This window comes from Thamnophis elegans, chromosome 17 (genome assembly GCF_009769535.1).
Source record: "Thamnophis elegans isolate rThaEle1 chromosome 17, rThaEle1.pri, whole genome shotgun sequence".
Classification (NCBI taxonomy): Eukaryota; Metazoa; Chordata; class Lepidosauria; order Squamata; family Colubridae; genus Thamnophis; species Thamnophis elegans.
This window is the reverse complement of record NC_045557.1, coordinates 12,029,766-12,039,328: the sequence shown is the minus strand read 5'-3', so window position 1 is coordinate 12,039,328 and position 9,563 is coordinate 12,029,766. Positions and strand designations below refer to the sequence as shown.

General features: G+C 47.8%; 2 protein-coding genes across 2 annotated transcripts in view; both read right to left on the bottom strand.

The window, feature by feature from the left end:
- The window catches only part of ARL2 (ADP ribosylation factor like GTPase 2), an 8,179-nt gene extending 5,971 nt beyond the window's left edge, over nt 1-2,208 (bottom strand). Inside the window, exons 1-3 of the mRNA XM_032233753.1 lie at nt 2,100-2,208; nt 1,110-1,220; nt 105-267 (exon numbers count right to left, since the gene is read on the bottom strand). Of these exons, the coding sequence (XP_032089644.1) occupies nt 105-267; nt 1,110-1,220; nt 2,100-2,164 (339 nt within the window). The 5' untranslated portion in view covers nt 2,165-2,208. The remainder of the gene's footprint in view (nt 1-104; nt 268-1,109; nt 1,221-2,099) is intronic.
- Nucleotides 2,209-4,619: 2,411 nt separating this feature from the next.
- SAC3D1 (SAC3 domain containing 1) lies at nt 4,620-7,713 on the bottom strand. The gene is made up of 2 exons (XM_032234070.1): nt 7,110-7,713; nt 4,620-5,552 (listed from the first exon to the last, which is right to left on the bottom strand). Exons 1-2 carry the CDS (start codon nt 7,678-7,680, stop codon nt 5,092-5,094), a joined length of 1,032 nt encoding a protein of 343 aa, XP_032089961.1. The 5' UTR covers nt 7,681-7,713; the 3' UTR covers nt 4,620-5,091.
- Nucleotides 7,714-9,563: the final 1,850 nt, after the last annotated feature.

Below are 9,563 nucleotides of genomic sequence, written 5' to 3'. Positions count from 1 at the left end.
GACATCTCCAAGATGCTGGACATCTTGCAATGGCCCCCTCCCACTCCAGGAGAAGCCGTCCCTTCCTTCACCCCCCTCGCCCGTCCCCGGACGAGGTCGCCCACCTCCTCCACCAGGAGGGTCTCCAACTCCTTCTTGCAGTCCTCCATCCGCTGTTGGTCAGCGCTGTCCACCACCCAGATGAGCCCGTCGGTGCTCTCAAAATAATTGCGCCAGTAGGAGCGCAGGGACTTCTGACCCCCCACGTCCCAGATGTTCAGCTTGAACCTGTGGGGGAGAGAGAGTGTGTCATGTGTCTGACTCTGAGATGGAAGGCGAACAGCTGACAGGGAGCGGGCGAGTGGCTCCATTGGCTGTGGAGGAGACCGGGCAAGGCTGGGCAGAGCAGAGAAGAGGTAGAAGACGGGAGAGGGGTTCAGATGAAGACCAAGGCCCATCCCTCCCTCATTCTTGGGCACGCAGGGGAGAACGACGGTGGTTGCATGGCTTACGAGGAAAGAAAGTGTCCTGATTCCCTTCATAAGGCACACCTGGGGAATGGACTTTAAAGGAGATGTTTGTCGGGAACAAACGCTGAGTTCATCAAGTGTAGAGCGCATCCTCCCTGGCATTCCTCCAGACTGCTTTCAGTATTTATGGCAGTGTTTCTCAACCTTGGAGACTTGAAGTCCTGTGGACTTCAACTCCCAGAATCCCCCTGGCTGGGGGATTCTGGGAGTTGAAGTCCACAGGACTTCAAGTCTCCCAAGGTTGAGAAACACTGATTTATGGCCTTCTGTGTGCTTATCTTGTCCCTGCTGGAATGATTCTCCCTATCTGCCCTGCGGGAGTGATTGATTGATTGATTGATTGATTGATTGATTGATTGATTGCAGTCATTCTGCTTACAGCCTTTGGACTGCAGGTCTGTGGGAGCACTTTCCTCCAGGCCAGAGAGTGAGAGGGGCGTTGGGAGCACAGTTGGTGCCAATAAAGGGACTCATACCAGGTCTCTGGTTCTGTTGCCTTGGCGCCATGCCCTGGGTCACCACAGAGAGAGAGGCAAGGCGCAGGTGGGGGAGCCAGGCCAAAGGGGAAGGGAGGAGGAGGAGAGGGTGCAGAATCCTCACCCGCGATGCTCCAAGGTCTTGATGTTAAAGCCCAGCGTGGGGGAGATGGTGTCAATCTCGTCCCCATTGAACTTTTTCAGGATGGTGGTTTTGCCGGCGTTGTCCAGACCCCTCAGGGCAGCGCAAGTCAAGGGCAACAAGCCAACGGGGTTTCAAACCAGGAGAGCATTAGAGGGACGGGCCAAGCGGCTGGCCAAGGAAAACTGCTGAGCAGGTAAAAGGCATTTCTCCCTAACAGATTAACAGAACTGGAAGGGACCTTGGAGGTCTTCTAGCCCAGCCCCCTTGCTCAAGCAGGAGATCCTTACAGAATAACAGAGCTGGAAGGGACCTCAGAGGTCATCTAGTCCAGCCCCCTTGCTCAAGCAGGAGATCCTTACAGAATAACAGAGTTGGAAGGGACCTTGGAGGTCTTCTAGTCCAGCCCCTTTGCTCAAGCGGGAGACCTTACAGAATAACAGAGTTGGAAGGGACCTTGGAGGTCTTCTAGTCCATCCCCTTTGCTCAAGCAGGAGATCCTTACAGAATAACAGAGTTGGAAGGGACCTTGGAGGTCTTCTAGTCCAGCCCCCTTGCTCAAGCAGGAGACCCTACACCGTTTATTAACAGATTAAGATTAATAGAGTTGGAAGGGACCCTCTACAGGACACCCTCCTTACACCATTCGTGACAAACGGCAGTCCAGTCTCTTCTGGAAAGCTCCCCCACTCCACCCCAAGCAATTCTGCGCCCCTAAGCTGACGGACGAGCGTTCCTGGGAAGCCCCAAGGCATGCAGAGATGGAGCCCAAAGCACTCTGCCCATGCACAAGGGCACTCTTGCCCAGGCAAGGGGAGGGATGGAAACGCTGCCTGGGGTTGGGGGTGAGCCCAGCCCCAAAGCAGCTCCTCTTTCCTGGGATGCAAAGTCGGGGGTCCCCCCCCAACCCATCAGCCCCCCCCCAATCCCGGTTCCCCCATTGCTCTTTTTTTTCCCCTCGCGGAAGGATACAGCATCAGTAGTCGCAGCTCCCGCTCCTTTTGCCGCATCTTCTTCAAGATGCTCAGCAGCCCCATCGCCCGCGCGGAAGCTCTGCCCGCGCTCCGCCCACAGCCGGGACGCCGCGCGCGGCTCCGCCCCCTCGGAACGCCGTCTCCGCCAATCAGAAAGGCCGGGGGCGATCCCGGCTGTAGAAGAACAACATAAAGGGGGTGGGAGGGAAATGTAATATATACTTCCGGCTGTCCATCGCCACGCTGTTGCGTGGCAACGAGAAAAACGGCAGCGAAGGGACTTGGTGCGCGTGAAGAAGCGGTTGTAGAGATGCACAACGGTTGTGGAGACTTTGTGTAGACGGAAGCAAAGAGATTTAACAACATAACGAAGGGACCTTAGAGGTCTTCTAGTCCAACCCCTCCTCCCCACAAGCAGAACGTATACATTGCGAGGCTAGTTGTGCATTTGTGTGAGTCCTGCCTGAGTGTTTGAGGCAGGTTTTTTTTTCTGCTCAGAAATAAAAGCTTTCTATCAAATGAATTTGATATTTTCAAATGAGTGGAAGATTTAGTCAAGTTTTCCCATCGCCTTTGCGCCTCACTTCAAAAAGGAACCTGAAGTCGAATCTGCCCACAAGTCGGACTTCACCCCTTTACTCCCTGTGGCCATTCAGAGTCCCGCCCCCTTCCGGGTAGAGAAGACGAATCGGCAAGCCGGAGGATTGTCAATTCTACCGCAAATGTAGATCTGCGAAACTTTGAAGAGATACGTGCTGTTGCATTGAGAGTTTCAAAAGATTTTTTTTTTCCGGGACGGACGCCATAGACCCAAAGAAATTAAGGAGGGGAAAAAAAACGTCAATTCTGTATAAATTCGTTTTTACAACCTTTATTTAATGCAAAATAAGCAAATGGAGATGTCTGTTTATGAAGCTGCTCAGAAAAGGCACCCTAATTGGTTTATATTTAAAACCACACAATTGCAAATCATAGAATAGAATAAAAAATATAGAATAGGAATATGGAATAGGACAGGACCAGGACTATAATAGAATAAGGCCCAATGAGTCATGCACTGGCCATGCCCATGCCCAAGTGGCAGTTGGAACCGAGTTTTTTTCAGGTGGGCAGGGGGAGTAGAACGTCTAACTCCTTAGCACCAGAGTGTGTTAATAATATGATAAGAAATACTAATAATCTGATGGGTCATTTCAAAAAATCCTTTCTTAGCGAGCATCCAGAAGCCGAGAGGAACATATGTGCCAAATTTCAAGTTTTACGGTTCTGGGTATTTCGTGATGATGCATGAGTGGAATTTTAGATTAGATAGATAGATAGATAGATAGATAGATAGATAGATAGATAGATAGATAGATAGATAGATAGAGATAGATAGATAGATAGATAGATAGATAGATAGATATATTTATCACATTTTAAAAGACTCCTTTAGGGAAATAATAAATACTCCAGAGAAAGGACACTCTGGAAACGGAAGTTTTCTCTTTTAAGTGTGGTTTCGTTCCATTTCAAAAAAAACTGAGGCAGGGAGTTCCACTGGCTAACCGCATTTTTTTATTTGCTTTGCAACTCAAGCCTCTTCTACTCATCTCTTGAAGGGAAAAAACAGCCCATAACACAGAAGCCTCAAACACCATTTGTGTGAAGCATTGAATGGCATTGAAAGTTTGAAAGAATAACCGAAGGGACCTTGGAGGTCATCTAGTCTAACGCCCTGCTCAAGCGGGAGACCCTCAACCACGGCTGTCCAAAAGTTTTGACCCCAGGGAAATCTCCTCCAAACAGCAGCTGCCTGTTTCTCTTCTTTCAGAATTAAGAAAGTTTTCCAGATGTGGCGAACTGTAACTCGTCAGTGAAGGATGCTGGGAACTGTAGTTCGTCAACGGGTCCAGAGTGCAGCCATGCAGAGATGGATAAAGTACACTTTCCCATGTTCCTCAGCATTGAATTGCTGGGCAAGGACAGCCACATCTGGAAAACCTAACCAATTTCAACCCCAAAAGAATAAAATCAGTTTTAGTGGGAATTTTATCGCTGGCTTGTCTAATGAAAAAAACAGGGCATCGTAGCCCCCCAAAAGGCCATGCCTACAATTAGTGCACGCTGCCTGTGGCTGAGAAAAGAACATCCTCAACCACAAACCATGTGCAGACAGAGGCCCAATCCTTGTTCTATTTTTTGCACTATTCCAGTGTGATAAATAGCACTCATAACGCATCAAAGCATTGATATGTCCCTGTAACACTATGTTTTTTCAACCTCTGCAAATTTAAGATGTGTGGACTTCAACCCTCAAAATTCTCCAGCCAGCTAATGCTTAAAGCATGCTGGCTAGGGAATTCTGGGCGCTGAAGTCCACATACATAAAACATGCTGGCTGGGGGATTGTGGGAGTTGAAATCCATCCATCTTAAAGCATGCTGCCTGGAGAATTCTGGGAGTTGAAGTCCTTAAAGCTTGCTGGCTGGGGAATTCTGGGTACTGAAATCCATCCATCTTAAAGCATGCTGGCTGGGGAATTCTGGGAGTTGAAGTCCTTAAAGCATGCTGGCTGGGGAATTCTGGGAGTTGGAAGTCCATCCATCTTAAACTTGCAGAGGTTGAAAAACGCTGTTCTAAAACAAGCAGCAAATGCCAGTTACCCGTATACAGAGCCGGTTTGGATCGCAGCTTGTTGGGGCACTCGCAGGCCCGCCCACCCAGGCTCTATGCCGTCCTATTTAGGCACGTTTTCAAGCCGCCCGCATGCGTGCAAGCCGGCAGGGAAAGTAAGTGAATACCTGCCCGTATAGTAGAACAAGGAGGCACAATTGAGAGGCTGTAAACAATAATTTGCTGCTTGCAACATCCCTGAAGAGCTAGCTTTCTACATACAGAGAGAGGTTTGCAAACCGCAGCCAGCGTTCCAAGGCAAATTATTCTTTCGTGCCTGAACAGGAGACTTGCGCACACGCACTGCAGCGTGACACACACACACACACGCTGCCTTAGCTGCAGACCCTCTCCGCGAGATCCAACAGACTCCCCTTCCATTTCCCGTCCACGAGGAGCACGGAAGTCCTGTTTTCCAAAGTAGCCGAATCCTTGAAGGAGGATTTCTGGAAGACGACGCTGTCCTCCGTGACGGTCAAGCCGTGCGCCCGGCATAAGTCAGCGGCCTCTTTCGGGGTGTCGATAGCCAGCAGGTGGCTCAGCCGGGCCAGGGGGTACCGGCAGTTTTTTGCATTGAAGCCGTGGCTAAAAGTGAGCAATGCCAAGCGGCGGGTTCTGGCCAGGTGGGGATGGAGGGCGCAGCTGGGGAGGTAAGGGAGCTCCCGGGCCAGGCGGAAGAAACGGGCAAAATCGCGTTCCAGGAAAGCCCAGTGGATGGCGAGGGCAGCCTTGAGGTCGGGAGAGGCTCGGATATCATCGGACAGCTGGAGGATCTGCCAGAGAGCATCTGGGGAGCCTGGGGAGGGTGGAAGGAAGGAACAAAGATAAGAAAAAAGGAGACCGTAATCCCTGACTCGATTTATGACAATGGAGTCCAACCTTTCTGTTGTTAAGTGAGACATTTGTCTTTTAAATGCAGATGGACTGCTGAATCATGTTCTGGTGGGTTTGTTCCCCTATGTTGCACCGTGCACTGGTGAAGTGGCTGTTTTGTTTCCCCAAAGTACCCATGGATCATTGCCACATTGCTGGATTTGTCTCGGGGTGTTTTTCCAGTATTTGAAGAGCAGCCGCAAATGAGACTGGGGGGGAGGGGGGGGAACTATTCTGCAAATCACCTCAAGGTAGGACAAGAAACAATGGTTGGAAACTAACCAAAAAGAGAAGCAACCTGGAATGAAGGAGAAATTTCCTAACAGTCAGGATAAGGAACCAGTGGAACAGCTTGCCACCAGAGGTTGTGGGTGCCCCATCCCTGGAGGTTTTTAAGAAGAGACCAGTCTGAGATTGTATAGGTTCTCCTGCTTGAGCAGGGGGCTTGACTAGAAGACCTCCAGGGTCCCTTCCAGCTCTATTCTATTTTATGCTATTCTATGCTATGCTGTCCTCTATATTCTATTCTATTCTATGCTATCTATCCTATCCTACCCTATTCTCTATATTCTGTTCTGTTCTATTCTGTTCTATGCTATGCTATTCTATGCTATACTGTCCTCTATAGTCTATTCTATTCTATGCTATCTATCCTATCCTACCGTATTCTCTATATTCTGTTCTATTCTATGCTATTCTATTCTATGCTATACTATCCTATCCTATCCCCTATATTCTATTCTGTTCTATTCTGTTCTATTCTATGCTATCCTATCCTATCCTACCCTATATATTCTATTCTGTTCTACTCTGTTCTATGCTATTCTATGCTATTCTATGCTATCCTATCTTACCCTATCCTCTATATTCTGTTCTGTTCTGTTCCTATTCCAATTCCACTCTACTTTCTTCTCTTCTATTTTCTTTTCTATCTTCTCTTCTCTTTTCTTATTTTCTATTCTCTTCTATCCTTGGGATAAACAAGCTTCACTTCCCAAACAGACAGTTCCACGGGCAGCCCCATTTTTCTGGAATCCTTCCCCCCATCCCGATCCAACCCCATCCCCTGGGTTGTCTAACACAGTGGCCACCAACCAGTGCGTGGACCACTCGGGGCCCATGAGAAAATTTTGGTGGCCCGCAGAAAAATAATTTGCATTTTTTATATTGCACTAAATAGTATTTATCTTTTTTTTAAAAAAAAATCACATTAGTGGTCCGGGGAGATGTAACATTATGAATTTAGTGCTCCCTGAGGGCCGAAAAGTTGGTGACCCTAACATTTTGTTATTGAGAAGTTGTGGGAGCTTCATCCCTGGAGGCTTTCAAGAAGAGACTGGACTGCCATCTGTTGGAAATAGTGTAGGGTCTCCTGCTTGGGTGGGGGGTTGGACTAGATGACCTCCAAGGTCCCTTCCAACTCTGTTCATTTTTAAGTACTCCCCCACCCCGTCTCTGCCTGCGACCCCCGGAGGCTCACCCAGGTGGTAGAGCAGAAAGAGCGCCTGGAAGCGGGGCTGGGCAGGATGGGCGCAGCCGGGGCGGCGGTAGGATCGGCGCAGGGCGGCGAAGGTCTCGCGGAGCTGCCCGTCGTGCAGGTGGGCGTCGAAGCGGCCGGGCGGCTGGTCGCAGAGCCGGGCTCCGGCGTGGAGCAGGTAGAGCAGGGCGCGCTCCAGCAGGGCTGCGCAGGGGGCGGCGGGCGGGCGCTGCAGAGCGAGATCCAGCCGGATGGCGCGCAGCCGGTCGGCCACGAAGGCGCAGCGCTCGGCCGGGGACACCCCGCCGCCTTCGGCCCCCCAGACGCCCAGCAGGTGCCGCATCGTGGCCAGCAGCACCGGCGGCGGGCGGAGGTCGGAAGCCCGCGGGGGAGCCTGGCCGGCCGCCGGGCGGGAAAACTCCTTCACCGCCCGCGCGGGGTCCGGCTTCCCGTCCGCGCTCAGCTCCAGCCGGTGCAGCCGCTTCTGGCGCCGCCGCCGGTTGAACTCCGTCGCCGGGCACATCTCCTTGCAGAGGGCCGGCCGCGGAGGACCCTCCGCCTCCTCGCCGTTCATGCCCGGGAATCCGCGCAGGGAGCTGACGGGAGGCAGGCGGGGCTCTGCGCGCTTTGCCCGCCTTCCCGGAGGCTGGTTTTCCGCCCTGCGCCCGCGGGCGTCCGGTTGCAAAAGGCGCCTACCCGGGCAAGTTTTCCCGCCCCCCAATTTTAGAGTCTTTTGATCTTCATAAATCTATTATCTATAATAAGGTAGATCAGTAGATGGGGATGTGAAAGTAGACCATTTCATAATATTTTTATTTATATTTATTTATATTTATTTATATTTATTTATATTTATTTATATTTATTTATATGTATTTATATGTATTTATATGTATTTATATGTATTTATATTTATTTATTTCATTTAGTTTTCATTTATTTAATTTTGTATTTATTTATTTTTACTTATGTTTAATTTTTTATTTTTATTTATTTATTTTATTTATTTATTTTTACTTTTTTTATGGAATGATGTAAAGAGAATAACGTGGTTTGAAGTGGGAATAGCAAAGATATTAGTGATAGATTAATTTGTCAAGATGAATTAACAGTCCTTAGTTGGAGAACCCCCGCCCCCCCAAAAAAGGCGTTTAGCAAGGATATGTAAGACTAAACGAATTAATGGAAAAGGACAAAGGATTATATAAAAGAGATGAATATTGATAAAAGTCTGAAGATTAGAATACAAAGAAACTATGATTATAAATGTGATATATAAGATGAAACGTGGTAAACACTGCCAATATTTATTTTAAATTCTCTTCCTTTCTGAAAGGGATATTTTTTTTACCCAATCTGTTGCGGCAGGTCAGAATAGCGTCTGTAAGATTGGGGGATCCTTAGAGATCATCTAGTCCAACCCCCTCCTGAAAGCAGGAAACCCATCCCAAAAAATGCATTGCAAAAAAAAATCCCCTTGTTCCCTATTTCATATTTAGCAAAAGCTGAAAAAAATGAAGTTTGGGAATTTGTAGTTGGGTCACCAAGCGAGGGAGGGAAAATGCCAAACAGTCTTTGAAGCTAATTTTGCGCTCAGCGGGTCTCTCTATTGTTTTATAGATCTACGTGGCTCCCCCGGCTTGGCCAATCGCCTGCTCCTTCCCGGAAAGGGGCGGGTCTTCAGAGTGAATGATTGCAAGGGGAAAGGGGCGTGGTGCGATTTGTGGTCAAGGCCGACTTCGGGTTCCCGTTGTGCTTGGATGTTGGCAGTTGGGTGGCCGATGCTGGAGTTTTAAAATCCAGATCTGCTTTTTTTAGATCATTTAGACATTTTTTTTAATTTTAAAATTTAATATAATTACTATTAACACAACTCTTAAACACAATCACAATCACTCCACGTACACGTGGGAACGTATGATTGGTCTTTCCCTCCCTTTTCCTTTCTTGTTTTCTCCTAATTACTTGCATTTTATTCTTTATAATATTTATGTTGTTTGTATTTCTTGTCATGGGTTGCACCAGTGAGACTAAAACCAATTTCGTTGTATTTATTTTGTACAATGACAATAAAGGAGAGATATAATCTATCATCTCTATCATCTCTCTCTCCTATCTATCTATCTGTCTGTCTGTCTGTCTGTCTATATCTATCTATCTATCTATCTATCTATCTATCTATCTATCTATCTATCTATATCTATCTGTCTATATCTATCTATCTATCTGTATCTATCTGTCTGTCTGTCTGTCTATATCTATCTATCTATCTATCTATCTATCTATCTATCTATCTATCTATCTATATCTATCTGTCTATATCTATCTGTATCTATCTGTCTGTCTGTCTATATCTATCTATCTATCTATATCTATCTGTCTATATCTATCTATCTATCTGTATCTATCTGTATCTGTCTGTCTGTCTGTCTATATCTATCTATCTATCTCATCTCT

What these genes read in the sequence shown, in the direction of transcription:
- SAC3D1 (XM_032234070.1), bottom strand. Translation starts at nt 7,680, where the DNA reads ATGAACGGCGAGGAGGCGGAGGGTCCTCCGCGGCCGGCCCTCTGCAAG. An exon ending in CTTTCTGCTCTACCACCTGG is followed by an intron (nt 5,553 to 7,109) that starts GTGAGCCTCCGG and finishes CACCCTCCCCAG; the next exon opens with GCTCCCCAGATGCTCTCTGG.